We start from the raw sequence: 20,278 nt of genomic DNA, 5'->3' as shown, positions 1-20,278 counted from the left end.
CAACAAATACGTGTAGTGAGTGTCTAAGAAGTAGTACAATGGAATCATTGAGGCAAGAGTAACTCTGTCAAAGGAAGTAAGAAAAAAATTAATATGGGTATTGGGTATATAGGGATTTATCCTGCTATTCTGGTGTGTATGTTATTTACGTTTGGGAGCAATGAAAGACAAATGCTGAGGAACTATTGTAGATTAAAAGAAAATCACAACATATGTAAATCAGATCATTATATTGTGCACTGTAAATTTATGTACTGCTATATGTCAGTTAATTATATCTTAATAAAACTGGAAAAAAGAGAGCCAATAAAAACATGTCTGTATCCTGTATTGGAGAGAAAACTACTCTAAAGGACATTATTGGGACATTTGACAAAATTGGATATGCACAAAATTAGATGACAATAGAGCTTCATAAATGTTAAATCTCTTCAAGTTGATCCCTATACCATTAAAGAGTATCTTTGTTCTAAGACCACACTACTGACGTACTAAAGGAGTGAAGGGAAATTATACTATCTCTTTGAGAGTAATTTGTATATCACTTGAGTTTTCCTCATATTCCAAAAACAATCTCAAAACTATTTAGCAGTTGTTATCCTTCCTCAGCAAAGACTGAGAATACCGAAAGTCTTTACTTTCAAATAGCTCAGGAGAAAAAATGGTACACATACACTCACAGAATAATGAAGCATATGTAGCAAAATGTTAAAAATTGGTGACTAGTGGTATGCAGAAATTATTTGTATTTTCATAGCTTTTGTAAAAATTTGATATTAGTTCAAAAGAAAAAGGGAAGGGAGAGAAAAGGGAAGAGTTTTATAGAGAGGATGCATTTGAGTTATCATAGAGGCTAATTCATTGGGTAGAAAGAGAACCAGAGGCAGATATGTAGAAAGCCATAGGGATATGAAAGAGCATGACTTATTTGCAAGTAGTTCAGTATGGTAATTTCTATGTTAATATAAGATGCTTTGAATACATTATTTTAAGTGTCTGTAGACAATTAGCTTGAATATTTATTTATCTGGTGTTTATTAAAATTCAGGAAACATTTAGCAAATTAGTGGGCTAAGATTATGGCAGAACCACTGCTTTATATACTTCTATTACTAGGAAATCTTGTTTTAAATATCCTGAAATATCCTTTAAATATCCTTTTTTCCCCCCACTCCTTGACAGCCTTTACATGGATATTTGGGAATAACATGGCCATTTATATGTAAGAGTTTGAGCAGCCTTAAGACCAAGTAGACCATAGAAATTTAGTATCCTCATATAACTAAATAAAAAAGCACCTATCAGAGAGCAGCCTGGGTGGCTCAGTCGGTTAAGTATCCGACTCTCGATATTAGCTCAGGTCATGATCTCAGGGTTGTGAGATTAAGCTTTGTGTCAGGCTCCATGCTGGACATGGAGCCTGTTTAAAAGATTCTTTGTCTCCCTCTCCCTCCCACCCTGGCTCCCTGCATGCCCTCTCGCTCGCTCTCAAAAAGAAAAGAAAAAAAAAAGTCCTCATTTTGATAGATGAGAGGATCTTACTAGAGATAATTTGAAATTTGGATCAACAAAACTAGTAAGAAAAAACCTATAATTAAGCATTTTATATCATCAGTATCCATGTTTGTAAGGAATATTGTAGAATAGAGCTGAGAAGAATCTTTCTGTAAGAAATCTTTAGCAAAAGAAATGATTTTGCTAGTAATTTGAAGGCAGAATGACCACTGATCCTTTTCCAAACTTCTTTTGGTATTTTGCCTCTTTTCCTTTCATCCTTTTATTTCTTAATCTATAGATTAAGGTTTTATTTCTAATGAGACTCACCTTAATTGTTTATATTGCTGATCTTTTGATAGCAAGACTTCTGCATGTATATCAAAAAATATCAGGTGCTCTGTAGTCTAGAAAATAATTTCTAGGACATATAAATGAAAGATAATGGACCTGTAAGACCTTATGTTCAGTTAGAAAAACATGCTACTCTTGATCTCAGGGTTGTGGGATTGAGCTCCATGTTGTGTGTACAGATTACTAAAAAATAATTTTTTAAAAAAGGCAATGGAGCGGGGGATCGCTCGGTGGCTCAGTAGTTTAGCGCTTGCCTTCTGCCCAGGGCATAATCCTGGAGTCCTGGGATCGAGTCCCGCCTGCATCAGGCTTCCTGCATGGAGTCTGCTTCTCCCTATGCATATGTCTCTGCCTCTCTCTCTCTCTCTCTCTCTCTCCCCTCCTCCTCCCCTCCCCCCGTCTCTCATGAATAAATAAAATCTTTTATAAAAAAAAGGTAATGGAGCTAGAACTCAAACAGTATTTATTCAATTACTTGCTGAGGAAAGGGAATCATTGCTGAATGGTTTTCAGACTGTTCTTGGAATATAAGAAAATTTTATCACAAAATTTCTAGTAAGGTAGTTTAAAATCATGAAATTTAAGTTTTTAACAATTTTCAGAAGGTAAAAAATTTTCAGAAATAAGTGGTTGTAGGTTTTCCATATTCTTGCATGAATGTATTTATATTGTATCTATGTAATCTGTATGTAATATCTCTGTGATGCTCCACTGTTAACTTCTAACAAATTGAAACATTGGAGCATCATCCAATCTAAATTACTTATTATAAGGTAAATTTTCTTTCACGTTGAGAGTAAGATACAAGAGAAACCTTTGGATAAATCCAGTAAAACCAGAGTTGTTAGAATTAATAATGTAATTTATAAGCCTTATTTCTAAGAGCTGATGAGAGAACATTAACTTTCATGGTTTCTTGTTATTTACTACAATGGTTGAATTTTATGTTGTAAAAAATATCAGCTGAATTTCACAGATGCTATTTGCAGAAAAGTTTATAATGGATTGGGTGCTAAAGTTAGCATACTTGGTTATATTGTATAACAGATATGGAGGCTTTTAGGCATTTCTGAAACTTAAGAACTTAATCATTAGAGAATATGAAATAATTTCTGTGTTTATCTTATAGTTACTAACAAAAGCAACTTGTAAGCTTCATGTTTTGCTATTTTAAACTATTTCTATATATCTGGAAAATGTCCAAATGGTTTTCACAGTTGCTTTTTTTCTTTATTATTCTGGCAGTAGTGATCTATATTTGTATTATATTTACGTATGTAGAAAGAGAGTTGGTTTTGAAAGATCAGATATACATAATTAAATAAAATTATTGCTGGTTTTATTAAGTATATTTAAATTTTGAGTTTATAATAGTTGTTGCTGTTTCCTCTAACTACAAAAAAGGAAAAGAATTGAACAATACAGGTTTAATTTTTGTTTGTTTTTCTTAGCAATTGAAAGCATGTAGTGAAGAGCAGGAAGACAGAGAATGTTTGAACCAAGCTATTACAGCTCTTATGAATCTCCAGGGTAGCATGGACCGAATTTATAAGCAGTATTCACCTAGACGCCGACCTGGGTAATTCCAAACTGTTGAAAATATGAATGTTTCTGCATACTTCATTTATTATTGTAGTTATACTTGCATTCTTCAGAGTTATACTTTTGTTTTACATTTTTCTTTTGGTCTCTTAGTTGCAGAAAATTGGCACTGTCTTATTGTTAAGATATATTTAATAAAATTTTAAAAGATATAACTAATAGTTTTGTACATGTTATATAAGAAATTTAGGATTCTTTGTAATTTTAGTTAGTATGGCATTTGGAATGAAATGCAGAGTTTCTCTAGTACTTCTCTTTCACAATAATGAAATTGACACATGTATCAGTTGTGGCAAAGTTAGTAGAAGATAGTAAATGCTATGTGCAAAATCTAGTGTTTGGTTATTTAATATTTTCTCACTTGATTTGAGGTGGTTTACACTTAAAGAAATTTGGGTTGCTCAGTCATTGAAAAAGCTAAATTTATCTTTTTTTTTTTTTAGGGATCCTGTTTGCCCTTTTTATAATCGTCAATTAAGAAGCAAGCATCTAGCTATTAAAAAAATGAATGAAATTCAGAAAAACATAGATGGGTGGGAAGGCAAAGATATTGGACAGTGTTGTAATGAATTCATTATGGAAGGTCCATTGACACGAATTGGTGCTAAACATGAACGACATATTTTTCTCTTTGATGGCTTAATGATTAGCTGTAAGCCCAATCATAGCCAGTCACGCCTTCCAGGTTACAGTAATGCAGAATACAGATTAAAAGAAAAATTTATCATGAGGAAGACACAGATATGTGATAAAGAAGATACTTGTGAGTGCAAACACGCTTTTGAGTTGATATCCAAAGATGAAAACAGCATAATATTTGCTGCTAAATCGGCTGAAGAGAAAAATAATTGGATGGCCGCACTTATTTCTCTTCACTATCGTAGTACACTAGATCGAATGCTAGATTCAGTGTTATTGAAAGAAGAAAATGAGCAACCATTGAGATTACCAAGTCCTGAAGTATATCGTTTTGTGGTAAAAGACTCTGAGGAAAACATTGTTTTTGAAGACAACTTGCAAAGTAGAAGTGGAATTCCCATTATTAAAGGAGGAACTGTGGTGAAATTAATTGAAAGATTAACATATCATATGTATGCAGGTATGTGAAACTCATTCCAAGTGCTTACTTACCTAGGGCTGAGAATCTAAAAACCTTCTCAGGGTTATTCAAAAATGCTTGAGGCACAGAAAAAATGGATTGCCTCTGAAATACAAAAAGAATTCTGTAGAATCAAAAGGAATAAATAAGTAATTAAATGTCACTATAATATTGTTGACTTCATTAATTAGTAAATATTCATTAAAAATTGTATGAATCTTGAATCAGAAAACAATCCGCTTTAATCAAGTAATACAATGATTGACGGGAACGCTCTGGTGGGAGGAACCAGAATAAAGAGAAAAAGGAAGGAAGGCCTCCAAAATATGCTACTTTGAATTAAAGAAACTGAATAAATTGAACATACAACTTGTTTTATACTCTCTTTTCAGATCCCAATTTTGTTCGTACTTTTCTTACTACATACCGTTCATTTTGTAAACCACAGGAATTGCTAAGCTTACTGATTGAACGGTAAGAAAAATATTTACTTTACTTACATTAACGTTTCATAAAAAGTTAACTATTTTGTTCCTTGCAAAGTGGTGGGTACTAGTATGTACTCAACTAGTTTTTGAACATAATTTACTTGGCATTAAATTAATAGTATTACTGTTCTCTTCAATAAAACTATTTCCTTAAAAGAGACTTTTTTACTTGTCACTTTTAAACAGACTTTTTATTAAGGAAACTTTCAAAACATAGAAGAGTATAGTAAACCATCATCCAACTTCAGTAATTATCAATCCATGTTTCAGCTGTTTCCCCACTGTCTTCAACACCCTAACCCTGGGACTATTTTGAAGTAAATCCTAGACAACATATTTCATCTGTAAATATTTTCATTTGTATTTCCAAAAGATAAGTATTCTTATTAAAAACACAATCACAATCTCATTATTATACCTAAAAAAATTAACAGTTCCTTTTATTATGATTAGTTTTTAAAAATTAAGTTTTGAATTTTTCTTTTTTAGATAGCATCTGGGCTCCAAAGTAATTTTTGGTTCACATTTAAAAACTTAATACCAGAATTTTATCTTGACCTGTATCATTATGTTGTATTATGAATTAAAGTTCACCAGACTGAATTACTGTAATGTGCTATGAAGATCTACTTAGTTGTATTTCCATGTCCAAAATAAGGGAAGCATACTTCTTAGACTTATATTTTAGCTATTCTTCCTATAATTGGGCAAGGTTTCATTTTTTTTTTAAGCTTTGATTATTAACTTATCCACTTTATGTCCTTTATTGTTTAAAATTCATTTATATTCATTTAAAGAAGTTTATTTTCATTTTAAGAAAATAAATATTAGGGATTTTTAGAAAACAGATTTTTTTTTTCTATAGGTCTTTTCCATTGACCTTTTCTATATTGCTCAGTGCTAGTTATTAAACAATTTTTCATAAAAGTAAGAATATTGAATCTTCCTACTGTATAGATAGAAGGCAATTTCCTATATAAGTAACACTTTAAAGGGAAGTTTATCAGTAATTGTACTTTCACATAAGTGGTAGGAAAGATGGTTGCTTAATATAATTTTTTTTGTTATATTTGAAATCCTTTTCATTTGTGTATGAACAACAAAAAGTTTCTCTCACTTTCCTTCTTTTCTTCTTAGATTTGAAATCCCAGAGCCGGAACCTACTGAAGCAGATAAATTGGCTGTAGAGAAAGGCGAACAGCCAATCAGTGCAGACCTTAAAAGGTTTCGCAAGGAATATGTCCAACCAGTACAACTTAGGTTTGGCCTGAATGTTATATTTTTATGACCATTCAGTTTTTGAAATATAGTTAACTCATAAGTTATTACCTCTTAATTCAGATATAGGTATTGTTATACTTCATAATAGTTAAACTTCCAAAGTTCTTTTTTTTTTTTTTTTTAAGATTTTATTTATTCATGAGAGACACAGAGAGAGAGAGGCAGAGACATATGCAGAGGGAGCAGCAGGCTTCCCACAGGGAGCCTGATGTGAGACTCAATCCCAGGACCCTGAGATCATGACCTGAGCCAAATGCAAACGTTCAACCACTGAGCCACCCAGGTGCCCCTAACTTCCAAAGTTCTATGGGAAGCTACCCTTAAATTCCTGAAGAAATTTAATTATTAAAATATACTGTGTTAGGGGCGCCTGGCTGGTTCAGTCGGTTAAATGTCTCCCTCGGCTCAGGTCATGATCTCAGAGTCCTGGAATCAAGCCCTGCATCGAGCTCCCTGCTCAGTGAGGTGTCTGCTTTGCGCGCGCGCGCTCTCTCTCTCTCTCTCTCAAATAAATAAATAAAATCTTTAAAAAAGTAAAATAAAATATACCGTGTTATTTGCATCAGATACCTCTGGCATGTGATATATTATGCTTATTGACCAGGATACCTATTAAGTAAAAATTGTAAATTTCATATGCATGTGCCTACTGTCAACCTTGTCCCTCCCCCCTTTGTGATCATCTAGTAATCCTGGACTTTTTTAGTTTATAATATTTATGGCATTTTTAGCTCTTTCCCCACTGTTCTCCCACAAAAATTATTAATTCATCTAAAAAATCAGTAATTCCTAAAATTGTATTTGATAATAACAGCTGCTAGTTGTTAGGAATGCCTAAGTGCTTTTATTGTTTTTATCTCATACTGACAGTACAATTACTACTTTATATATGAGGAAATTGAAACTTAGCAAGATAATGTAATTTGAGATAGGTCATCACAGAGTGATTAGCAGAACAGGATTCAAAGCCATAATCTTTCTGACTTCCTCTAAGTCAGTGGTTTTTTTTCTTACCATGGGGCATTGAAAATTGGAGGCTCCTTTCATTAGCCTTCTTTATAGTCCCTAATTGTACATGATCTAATATTTTTTCTTTCATATTTCATCTAAATATGAAGGTACCTTGATTAATAAATTGCAACTTTGGAACTGAATATGTTATTTATTTTCCAGGATAATTGCCACAAATAAATGCAGTTTTTAGTGGAATGATAGAGTTCTGTCATATTAATGATATGTTTCCCAGCCAAAACTTTTAACATGTCTTTCTTTGTATAAGAAGATGATATTTAAAAAAATTTTTTTAATAAAAAAAATCTTATTTACCCATCAACAATAATGGAATAATTTTTTTAAAGATTTTATTTATTTATTCATGAGAGACACAGAGAGAGAGGCAGAGACTCCATGCAGGGAGCCCAATGTGGGACTCGATCCCAAGACTCCAGGATCACAATCTGGGCCAAAGGCAGGCGCTAAACCACTGAGCCACCCAGGGAATCCCAGAAGTAATTTTTTTTGTACTAGCTACAATGCATTTATACTCCCCTACACCCAGATTAAACTTTTTTAAAAAGATTTATTTATTTATTAGAGAGCACATGCACAAGGAGGAAGGTGCGGAGATAAACAGACTCCATGCTGACTGGGGAGCCCAATCCAGGGCTCATTCCAGTAACCCTGAGATCATGACCTGAGCTGAAATCAAGAGTACAATACTTAACCAGCTGAGATACCCAGGTGCCCCACAAATTCATTACCTCTTGACATAAGGCACAAATTTATAAAGTTGCTATATGGGGCAGAATATAATCTTAAACTCTTAGTCATCTATGTTCTTTATTTATTTCTAAGCACTTGTTGTGTTCTCAGTATAGAAATAACATGAAATATCATCTTTACCACCATGATATTATGATTATATTGTGGAAAAGGGATACATGAAACAGTTGTGTATTATTCTACCTTAAATGTTTAAGTGGCTTAAAAAAATACATCCCTGTAAAATTTCAGGAATAGCTAAGATTAAGCTATAATAATTAGAGAAAGCATCTTGGAAGAGGTGAAATACGAGAGTGTCCGTAAAGGGTATATAGGACTTAGGTGGGCAGAAAGTGACTATACGTATTCAAGATCATGAGAAATAGTATGAGCAAAGGCAAGAAAGCAGAAATAAGAATAGCGTGCAGAGGAATTTGGTAAGGAAATTGACTCAACAGAAATGAAGACATTGTGTTGCAAGTAATAGATGAGATTAACTATATGGAATGAGGTGGAATTGAAGATGGACTTAAAGTTGTTAAAGCAGTCTTGTAAGCATTGAAAGATTTTTAGCAATGATAGTAATTTTTATAATGATTTTAACATTTTCTAACATTGTATTATGAAATCTTTAACCTAAAGCAAATTCGGGAGGATTTTACAGTAGACCGCCTATATCGACCGTTAACATTTTACTCTATTTATTTTATTACATATATATTCTTTTATTATTCTTCTGTTGGTCCATTAATTGTCTAATTTTAGGGATGTATTTCAAAGTGCACTTCTCCTTAAATACTTCAATTTGGATATCATTAACAGCACAGTATTTATTCTTTTGTCTTAAAATATGTACATAGTAAAACACTGTGTGCTTTGAATTTTAACAAATGCACACATCTCTATAATTTAAACTCCTTTCAAGATATAAAATGTTACTATCACCTCAGAAAGTTTCCTCATGCCCATTCTAATCAGTTTTTGTCCTCATTGCCCAAAGCAGTACTCATCTTCCTCCATAGATTAGTTTTACCTGTTTTAGAACTTAATGTAAATGGAATCTTTCATATACCCTTTTGTGTCTGACTTTTTTCACTCATCATGCTTTTTTTTTCTTTTAAGATTTTATTTTTTTATTTATTCATGAGAGACACAGAGAGGCAGAGGAAGAAGTAGGCCTGATGTGGGATTCAATTCCAGGACCCTAGGGATCCCAAGTTGAGTCAAAGGCAGACGCTCAACCACTAAGCCACGTAGGCATCCCACTCATCATGCTTCTGAGCATGTTTTTGCTTATATCAGTTGTTTGTTCTATTTTATTCCTAAGGTAGCAATATGAATATACCACCTTTTTTTTCCCCACTGAAGGGCATCTGGGTTCTTTTCAGTTTTTTATTACTATGAATAAAGCTGCTATGAGCTTTATTTTACAAGTCTTTTGTGAATGTATATTTTCAAATGCCTTTTTCACATGACTGAGTTTTTTGAGTATTTGTATTTTTGGTTTTAAAATAAACTGTCCAAATCTTTTTTCCAAAGTAGTTGTACTATATTACACTTTCACCACCAATGAATCAGAGTTCCAGTTGTTTCATATCCTCACCAACATGTTGTGATATCAGTCTTTATACTTTAGCTAAACTGGTGGGGGTATAGTGGTATCTCTATGTTGTTGTAATTTGTATTTTTTATTATGACTAATGATGTTAGGAAGTTTTTATAGTCTCTTACTGGCTATTCATACTTATTTTGTGAAGAATTTGTTAAAATCTTCAGCCTATTTTTTGTTGAGTTATTTTTCTTTTTATTATTGAGTTGTTAGGAGTATGTTGAATAGAACTGGATGCCAGCCTTTTGTCAGATAAAAAGTTTTGTAAATATTTTCTCCCAGTCTGTGGCTTGTCTATTTACATTTTCTTAACAATGTCTTTTGATAAATGGAAGTTTTTAATTTTGATGGAATCTGATTATGAGGGTTTTTTTTTCTTTTACATAATAGTAATTTTTAAATTCCATTAGATGCTGTAGAAACTAGGAAGGAGAGAAAATGGCCCCAGAGTTATTTAAACTGGCCTAAGTGTAAACTAGAAGTTAACAATTTTGTGATATCTTGAAATATTTTCTAAGCCATCAAATGTGCCAGGGACACAGTGATTTAAGGCTGTTTTATTATAGATAGCATGACAGAGATTGGGAATTTAAAGTATTTTAAATTCTTGCAGTATTTAGCCTGGGAGAAAAGCTAATGTCAACTGGGAGTGATGGTGGGGAAGCTAACCTAGAAATAGTCATTTATTAAAATAATGAAAAAAATTAATGTAATTAATTTACTTTAATGGGATGGATAGTAGAATGTTATCTTTGTACAGATTGATTAAATCTCCACTTGCAAGGTTATAAGTTATCACCTTGAGGGTACTGCAGAACAAAATAGCTCTGTGAGAACTATTTTTGTCTTTTGATATAAAATAGGAGCATGTGAATAACTGTAGATAACAGAAATTTGATGATAGCACTTGAATTTAGGAACAAATACACTAATCTTTGTTTTCCATTTTATGTGAAAAATATATCAATTTATACATATATTTTAAAGATTTTATTTATTCATGAGAGACACAGAAAGAGAGAGAGAAAGAGAGAGGCAGAGACACAGGCAGAGGGAGAAGCAGGCTCTATGCAGGGAGCCTGATGTGGGACTCGATCCTGGGTCTCTACTATCACGCCCTGAGTTGAAGGCGACGCTAAACCGCTGAGCCACCCGGGCTGCCCTCAATATAGATCTTTATTTTTGCTTTTGCTTTACCTTTTTTTTTCCTTTTTTTGTTGTTTAAATTCAATTAATTAACATATAATGTATTATTGGTTTCTGAGGTAGAGGTCAGGGACTCATCAGTCTTATATAACACCCAGTGCTCATGACATCACATGCCCTCCTTATTGTCCATCACCCAGTTACCCCATCCCCTTACCCCTCTCCCCTCCAGTGACTCTAAGTTTGTTTCCTATAATTAAGAGTTTCTTATAGTTTGGCTCCCTCTATGATTTTGTCTTTATTTTTTTCCTCTTTTCCCCCATAATCCTCTGTTTTGTTTCTTAAATTCATATGAGTGAAATCATATGATAATTGTCTTTCTCTGATTGACTTATTTCACTTAGCATTATATCCTCTAGTTCCATCTGTGTGATTCCAAATGGCAAGATACCATTTTTTTTGATGGCTGAGTAATATGCCATTTTGTATGTGTGTATGTGTGTGTCTTCTTTATCCGTTCATCTGTCAGTGGACATCTGGGCTCCTTCCATAGTTTGGCTATTGTGGACATTGCTGCTATAAGCATTGAGGTGCAGGTGCTGTTTTGGATTATTACATTTATATTTTTTGGGTAAATGCCCAGGAGTGCAATTGCTGGGCCACAGAGTAGCTCCTGTTTTCAACTTTTAAAAAAATCTTTTTCAATTTAAGAATTTAAAAATAGCTTTTGTAGTATACAAAGTATGAATTTTTATATATGTACAAAAAAGTTACTTTTCCTATACATTAGGGAGTAATTAAATAAAGAGACCACAATTTTTATGCTTATAAATATTTTTAAAATATAATTTTTAAATGGTAAATTAGTCAGGATCTGTTTCACATCATTGAAACACTTAGGTTTTAATTAAATACAGATTGGAGTCTCTGAGTGTTATATTCGCCCTTGTATATAAAGTTGTCACCATAGTATTAGAGAAGTAAAAGAAGTATAACTGAATGCTTAGGTTTCACTGAAATGTGTTTCTTTCCATTTTCTCAGGATCTTAAATGTATTTCGGCACTGGGTTGAACACCACTTTTATGACTTTGAAAGGGATTTGGAGTTGCTTGAAAGACTAGAATCCTTCATTTCAAGTGTAAGAGGTATATTATTTAAAGGTTTGATTGAACCTTATGTTGCAAATGAGTTTATTTTTAAATTTTTGTGACTTTTAAGAAGCTAAACTTTTTTATTTTTAAACAACTATAATAACATTCAGTATAGTTTACAGACTCTAAGGAGCTCATATATGTTATAACCACCTGAAGTCTTAGAACCTTGCCTTTTCAAGTTTTTTAGGAGAATCTTTCTTTAAAAGAAGTCATAAGTCTTCTTTAATAAACTTAATACACTAAAAAAAGTTATTTTAAGATTTTATTTATTCATGACAGAGAGAGAGAGGCAGAAACATAGACAGAGGGAGAAGCAGGCTCCATGCAGGGAGCCTGATGTGGGCCTCAATATCGGGTCTCAATCCCAGCACTCTAGGATCACGCCCTGAGCCAAAGGCAGATGCTCAACCACTGAGCCCCCAGGCATCCCAATAAGTAAAATCTTTAAAAATAATAATATTTACTTCTCTTATAAAAGTTTTCAGTATATTTTTAGCTACTAAAAAGTAAGAGTTTCCTACCTAAAATTTTAGAGCACAGTAATGAAATGAAACTCTAGACCATGAACCTTTAAACAAATGTATATTGAATCAAGAAAATTTATCTGACGGATAAAACACTAATTAAGAATATTTAAAAAAAAAAAAGAATATTTTAAGCCCAGTGTGGAGCTTACTATTAAAAAAAAAAAAAAAAAGAATACTTTAAGCCTAGCTTATCTCATCCTACTGTTTTCTTACTTAGGGGGAATTTTGCTTAAAATAGAGAATGTGATCTCTTTGCTTCAACTTTGAGATGTTTAAGATATATTTTTATCATGTTTGCCTTAAAATTGTTTATGGTACTATTTTTTTTTACTATTTTTTTTTGCATTATGTTCTTAATGAAGGTGCTAGACTATATATGATTTAAGAAACTTCTAAAATACACACGTATTAGGATAACACAAGTAAATGGTTATGTTAATGTCTAAAGGCCTTTCTTTTTTTTTTTTTCTTTTTTCTTTTTTTTTTTTTTAAAGGCCTTTCTTGAATAGGTTATACCTCCGCAATAACTAAATAGTTGGTGAAGAAAAGTTTCTTTTTTTTTTTCTTTTCTTTAAGACTTATTTATTTATAGGGCACCTGGATGGCTCAGTGGTTGAGCATCTGCCTTTGGCTCAGGATTGGTCCTGGGATCAAGTCCTGCATCCGGCTCCCTGCAGGGAGCCTGCTTCTCCCCCTGCCTATGTCTCTCCCTCTCTCTCTCTCTCTCTGTGTCTCTCATGAATAAATAAATAAATAATCTTAAAATGGGAAAAAAAAAAAACACCTTTTTATTTATTTTAGAGAGAGAGAGAGTGAGCAAGTGGAGGGGGGGCAGAGGGAGAAAGAGAATCCTGAAGTGGACTCCTCACTGAGTGCAGAGCCCTGTGGGGCTCAATCTCAGGACCCTAAGATCATGACTTGTGCGGAAATCAAGAGTTGGCTGCTTAACCAACTGAGCTGCTCAGGCACCCTGAGGGATGTTTCTTTTTATAAATGTATTTTAACTAATAAATGAAGAAGGAATGATGGAATTAGAATATCAATATTTTTCAACTCCCTAGTACTATTATAAAGAAGCAACTGGACATTATATGCCTGCTGTTGAATACCTATATTCTTATAGGTATTCATGTCAAAAAATTGATCCTGAATCAGAATATGTCTGTGTGTGTCTTATTTAGAGAAAAAATAGGAGACCAAGAAGCAATGCAAATGATACCACAGGGACAGAATTGGAAAAATTCAGACTTGAGAAATAACACAAGGCAAATGATTCCATTTTAACAAGTAAATTGCGAGCAAAAATGAGAGAGAAAAGGAGAACCTATAGATTAAAAAAGACTTGAGACATTGACTGCAATTTGTAGATCTTCTTTAGACCCTATTTCAAACAGACCAACTGTTAGAAAACATTTATGAAGGAGTCAGGGAAATCTAAGCACTAATTATATATTTGATGATATTAAGAAGTTATTGTCATTTATATGTATGATAATGTTATTGCCATTTTAAAAAGTCTTTAAATTAAAAAAAAGTCTTTAATTTTTAGATACATGCTTAAATATGAATGAAATAATAGGACATTTGTTTCAAGTTTAACTATTTATTTTAAGTATTCTATGTACCCAACATGAGGCTTAAATTCACAACTCCAAGATCAAGAGTTGAATGCTCTTCCAACTGAGCCAAATTTATATTTCTTTCAAAATAATTTAGAGAGTAGAAGGAGAACATGAGTGGGGTTAGGTGAAACAAAAATTGGTCATGAGTTGATAATTGTTAAATATTAATACAAAGTTTTGCCATTATGTCTGTCAACTAAAAGGTATTTTTGTTTGTGTTCTTATCTAGGAAAAGCTATGAAGAAATGGGTAGAGTCAATTGCTAAGATCATCAAGAGGAAGAAACAAGCTCAGGCAAATGGAATAAGCCATAATATTACCTTTGAAAGTCCACCTCCACCAATTGAATGGCATATCAGCAGACCAGGACAGTTTGAAACATTTGATCTCATGACACTGCATCCAATAGAAATTGCACGTCAGCTGACACTTTTGGAATCTGATCTCTACAGGTAGACTGTTAATGTTCATTTGCTGCTCTATTTTCAAGAATCTTGAATATACCTTTGTTAAGTGATATATGTATTATGGAAGAAGAGTAACATGTAAAACATTGACATTGGTTTATAAACTAAATTTCTGGTGAAACCATAGAATCACCTAAGAAAACTTATTTTAAAAACTGTTAGCAAAACTGTATTTGAATCTACTGATTAAAAACTTTTTTTTAATTAATAGCCAAAGTCTATAGGATATTGATGGGTATGCCACTGGTCGATTTTTTAAATTAGGTATCCTAGCTCACTATATACAGTAATTTAATCTATTCTTCTCAATTTTTTATTGAGTAATTCAGGTATTTTTTTTAATGTAGAAAATTATATAATGAGGGCCCATGAACAGCAAAAGCCTTACAAATACAATTGAAATCCTGACTAATTCTTCCCAATTTTATTCTACTTTCTTCCAATAACCACTACACTGTATTTGGTGTTTATTATTCCTATGTTTGTCTTTATACACATACATACATTGGTAAATAATATATAACACTGTTTTGGAGATTTTAAAACAGTTGATATTTATGTATCAGTCAGCAACATGTTTTGCACTAAAATTGTTTCTGGCATTTGATCAAGTTGATGAATATAAGTATGGTTTGCTTATTTTAATTACTGTGTGGTATTCTATTATATAAATGCTCCAGGGATCCCTGGGTGGCGCAGCGGTTTGGCGCCTGCCTTTGGCCCAGGGCGCGATCCTGGAGACCCGGGATCGAATCCCACGTCGGGCTCCTGGTCATGGAGCCTGCTTCTCCCTCTGCCTGTGTCTCTGCCCCCCTCTCTCTCTCTCTCTCTCTCTCTGTGTGTGTGACTATCATAAATAAATAAAAAATTAAAAAAAATTAAAAAAAAATAAAATAAATGCTCCATATTCTATCCAATCTCGTGATGATGAGCTTCTAGGTTGTGATTTTTTTCACTGTTGGAAATAATGACTGCTTAACTGAATATACTTAGAAATGTTTTCTTGTAACCTGGTGTCTCCAGAGTATGTGTCTAGATAGAAGGGTGGGGTGATCTAATATGTATATCTACAGTATTATGAGATATTGCTACATTGCCTTACAGAATGGCTGTATCAGTCTTTACTTGTACATCAGTGTTGGATGTCCATCTTTACCCATTTGGTACTATTAGACTTTCATTAGTCTGACAGGAATAAAATGGGATTTTATTGTGGTTTAATGTTCTCTTCCCTGAATAAGAGAGAAACTATTATTTCATGTTTATGTGACTATTTGAGTCAAGTCCTCTGTGATTTAAACCTGTTCATGTGTTTGTCCATTTATCTTTTGGGCTATCTTTGTCTTACTCAGTGTTAAGAGATCTTTAAATAATTTTCATGCTAATCCTTTGTAGGTTAAGTTGCATGATTTTTTTTTTATTCCACAGGAAAGTCCAACCTTCTGAACTTGTAGGGAGTGTATGGACCAAAGAAGATAAAGAAATAAATTCTCCAAATTTATTAAAAATGATTCGCCATACCACGAATCTCACCCTTTGGTTTGAAAAGTAAGTGTTTACTTATTGTGTCTTACTACTTCTTAATAATCATAATTCTCAGTCATCTATAAGCTTAAATTCTGGCTAAAAATATGTTTCTTTTTTATGTGAGGTGAGGAAATTGCTTTTTAAGCCATGAAATTTTTTTTTCTTTGGTTAGGTGCATTGTGGAAGCAGAAAATTTTGAAGAACGGGTGGCAATACTAAGCAGAATTATAGAAATTCTGCAAGTTTTTCAAGATTTGAATAATTTCAATGGTGTATTGGAGATAGTCAGTGCAGTAAATTCAGTATCAGTGTACAGACTAGACCATACTTTTGAGGTAAGTTTTAGGCTTAAATATTTCATCTTTTTTGGGGGAGATACAATTGATGGTAAAAGAAATTGCTTCTACCAGTAATCTTTTGACTAAATCCTTTACAAATCATCTTATTCCCTTAAATACCTTAGTATACGCTAGTGTGCCTAGAATTCATCAAAGAATATGGGGCTTGTGACTCTGTTTAGTATGTTTACCTAAATGTTATAAAGTTCCAAATGGATTTTTCCAATGGCACACTGATTATTTCAGATAAATGACAAACATTTTAGATATAAATATAGAACTTAATCACCTTTTAGTGTAAAGTCAAAGAGTAAATGGAGAGAAATCTTTCTAAAATTAAAAAAGAAGTTTTTTAAATTACAAAATAGTATATGTTTAGCATTTGTTATAGAAAATTTAGAAGATACAGAACGTATATGTTAAGGTCAAAATACACATACTCCTGGGCCCAGAAATAAAAGTGCCAGACTGTAAAGTTAATGTACAAAGATGTAGTTTCTACAGTTTTAATTGTAGTAGTAGAAAACAAGAAACAACCTGTATGTCCTTGAATAGGATGACTGAATATGTTGTTCTACATCTATAGTGTAGAATATTGTTCAGCTAAAAAAAAATGAATAGCATCTGTGTGTATTGTTTAAATTAATATTTGTGATATTTTAGGGAGAAAGCCATAAAAAGCCTTTAGAATAATGAATATAATATGATTTTGTTTTTATATAACATAAAAACAGAAAAAACCCTAAGCATGCTAGTGGAATTGCATGAGCATTGAGAAGAGTATGGAAAGATACTCTTTTCTTAACATTAGTTCTTTTGATGGATTATGATCAGAAGAGAGTGGAGGGCAAACTGTTTTTATATAAGTATTTTTCTATTTGGGTGTTTGCATTTTATTGATTTGTATGAACTTTTTATATATGAAGAATATTAATAGTTGAATATTGCCAAACACTAATCTATTTAACAGATTAATAATTTTAATTCTGATTTTGAAAATTCTAAAGTAGTGTATTTATTTTGAGAGGTTATTTATTCATGAGAGACACAGAGAGAGAGAGAGGCAGAGACATAGGCAGAGGGAGAAGCAGGCTCCTCACAGGGAGCTCAATGTGGGACTCAATCCTGGACACCAGGATCACGCCCTGAGCCAAAGGCAGATGCTCAACCACTGAGCCACCTAGGCATCTCTATTTTGAGAGGTTAAGTTTTAGTTTCATAAAATATTGGGTACAGAACAATATTTATAAAATATATATAAGGCAGAAAGGATAAAAATACAAAGAACTGGATATACCTGGTATCCAGTTTAAGAACTCCTCCCAATTCCATCTCCATCCTCACTCCTTCAGTTACCTTTCTGAATTTTGTTATTTTTTTCTATAGTTTTACTTATTTATATCTCTAAACAATGTACTCTTTCATTTTGCATGTTTCTTAATTATATATGAATATAATTCTTCAAAGACTTTTTTCACTCAACATTATTATCTTCCTAAAATTCATCCAGGTTGTTTCTTACTGCTATAGTTCATTCTTTTTTATAGCTGTATCATATTATAGGAATAAATTTACTAAAATTTTATTTATTTGTTTGTTTGTTTGTTAATGGCCATTTGGATTATTTCCAGTATGGGGCTATTATCAGTAATAGTACCATGAACATTTCTAGGTGTATCCTATTGCACAAAATTCTCTAAGTTATTTACCTAGAAGTAGAATTACTACGTAATAGGTTATGGCTAGATAATGCCAGATTGTTTCCCCAAATAATTTTACCAGTTTATACTCCCACCAGAAATGTATGACTTCTAGTTATTTTACATTCTCACCAGGACTTGATCTTGTCAGTTCTTTTCGTTTTCCAATCTTGTGGTTTTGATACATAAACCCCTGATTTTCACTGAGTTTGAACCTCTTTTTAAATGTTTATTGGCTCTTTGTATTCCTTCTTATGGAAATTTTTTGACTTTTTGATTGTTGAGTTTTTCTTTTGAATCTGTATGAGTTCTCCTACATACTGGATTTCAATCCTTTTTCAGTTATGTGTGTTGTAAATACCTCTTCCCAGATTGAAACTTCCCTTTTCACCTTTTTTTCTGTCTTTTGATGAACCAAGAGTTCTTAAAGTAGTCAAATTTATTTATCTTGTATATTGTGCTTTTTGGTGCCTTGTTTAACCAGTTTTCCTCTATTATCTTAATGTTTTGTCTTTCACATTCAGTCTTCAACTGAAATAAGTTTTGAGCATGGGGTGAGGTTGGAGTCTAATTTCATATTTTGTTCCATATGGTTAGCCAGTTGCTTCCATATATTTATTGAAAGTTTGATAGAAATTGCTTTGGTTCTATAAATTGTATTGGTTCAGCTGGTGAACAACTGACAATTTTACAGTGAGTCTTCCAAACCATGAACATGTATATCTTTCCATTTGTTTATTCATTTAATAAAGTGTTACGGTTTTCTTGATGATCTTCTACCTCTTTGGTTAGATTTATATTAGAATATTTTTTAAGATCTTGTTTTATCTTTATTGATGATGATACCTAGAAATACAGTTGATTTTTTGCCTGTTGGTCGGTTTATATCCAGCAACAGTGCTAAATTCTTTCATTAGCACTCCATATGTAGATTTTTTTTTTCACAGACTATTATATCCTCTGTGAATATTGACAATTTTTCTTTCATTTTCTTTATTTTTCTCATTCATGCCGTGTTAGGACTGATGTAGAATACTGAATAGAAGTTAGGATGTAATCACTTTTGCTTTTTCCTTAAGTTAAAGGAAATACAGTGGACAGTTTTCCATTAAGTGTAATGCTTGCTGTGGATTTGTGCGTGCCTGTGTGTGTGTGTGTGTGTGTGTGTGTGTATGTGTATGTACTTACCAGGTTAAAAATAATTAATTTGTAACAAAAAAATGTAACAATGAAATATAAAAGAAATATCTTTGCTTACTTGGTTTACTAAACTTTTGTTCAATTTTCTCTCCCTCCCCCAGCCATCTCCTCCTCACCAAAACCTTACACTTATCCCCAAAAGGCCTCTCAGTAGAAAAATATTTGAATGCTTCAGGATTCTATCCTCTCCTATAAACTGTAATTTGAAATGCTGGCTAATCAGATTTATAACTAATAAGGTCCTAAGGAAGAATTTTTTATTGCTTAATCTTCTAATTTATATTAGAAAAAACTAAGTTTTTAGTTTTATATTTATAGATATGAGAAATTATTTCAGGCAGGTGCTGGAAGAAATACTTCTCATCTTTAATTTTAAAAATTGTTTTTTGGGGGATCCCTGGGTGGCGCAGTGGTTTGGCGCCTGCCTTTGGCCCAGGGCGTGATCCTGGAGACCCGGGATCGAATCCCACGTCGGGCTCCCGGTGCATGGAGCCTGCTTCTCCCTCTGCCTGTGTCTCTGCCTCTCTCTCTCTCTGTGTGTGTGACTATCATAAATAAATAAAAATTAAAAAAAAAAGTTTAAAAAAAATAAATAAATAAAAATAAAAATTGTTTTTTGGATACGTGCAAAATTTTATAAAATTCCAAGCTTTGTGTTCATAAAATATGATTGAATTGTAAAAAACAAATTACACTCAATTTATATATTTTAAAGGCATTGCAGGAAAGAAAAAGGAGAATTTTGGATGAAGCTGTGGAATTAAGTCAAGATCACTTTAAAAAATACCTAGTAAAACTTAAGTCAATCAATCCACCTTGTGTGCCTTTTTTTGGTAAGTTACTGAATATGGATTTATATTTATATTTGAGATAGTTTGTTGTAGCCAAAAGAGACCAGCCTTTAAAAG

At 32.6% G+C, this 20,278-nt stretch overlaps 1 protein-coding gene and 1 long non-coding RNA gene across 3 annotated transcripts in view; one reads left to right on the top strand and one right to left on the bottom strand.

Moving 5' to 3' along the window:
- SOS2 (SOS Ras/Rho guanine nucleotide exchange factor 2) overlaps window positions 1–20,278 on the top strand; it is an 80,358-nt gene that overhangs the window by 42,847 nt on the left and 17,233 nt on the right. For both annotated transcript variants that reach the window (XM_038544663.1, XM_038544662.1), the window contains 9 exons: window positions 3,300–3,427; window positions 3,894–4,549; window positions 4,942–5,023; window positions 6,175–6,297; window positions 11,877–11,980; window positions 14,368–14,590; window positions 16,034–16,153; window positions 16,305–16,467; window positions 20,086–20,203. In XM_038544663.1, the coding sequence (XP_038400591.1) occupies window positions 3,300–3,427; window positions 3,894–4,549; window positions 4,942–5,023; window positions 6,175–6,297; window positions 11,877–11,980; window positions 14,368–14,590; window positions 16,034–16,153; window positions 16,305–16,467; window positions 20,086–20,203 (1,717 nt within the window). The remainder of the gene's footprint in view (window positions 1–3,299; window positions 3,428–3,893; window positions 4,550–4,941; window positions 5,024–6,174; window positions 6,298–11,876; window positions 11,981–14,367; window positions 14,591–16,033; window positions 16,154–16,304; window positions 16,468–20,085; window positions 20,204–20,278) is intronic.
- The window catches only part of LOC111097029, a 36,766-nt gene that overhangs the window by 10,253 nt on the left and 6,235 nt on the right, over window positions 1–20,278 (bottom strand). The window lies entirely within an intron of this gene.

The sequence above is a fragment of the Canis lupus genome, chromosome 8 (assembly GCF_011100685.1).
Source record: "Canis lupus familiaris isolate Mischka breed German Shepherd chromosome 8, alternate assembly UU_Cfam_GSD_1.0, whole genome shotgun sequence".
In the NCBI taxonomy this organism is placed as follows: domain Eukaryota; kingdom Metazoa; phylum Chordata; class Mammalia; order Carnivora; family Canidae; genus Canis; species Canis lupus.
This window is presented reverse-complemented; position numbering and strand designations above follow the sequence as displayed.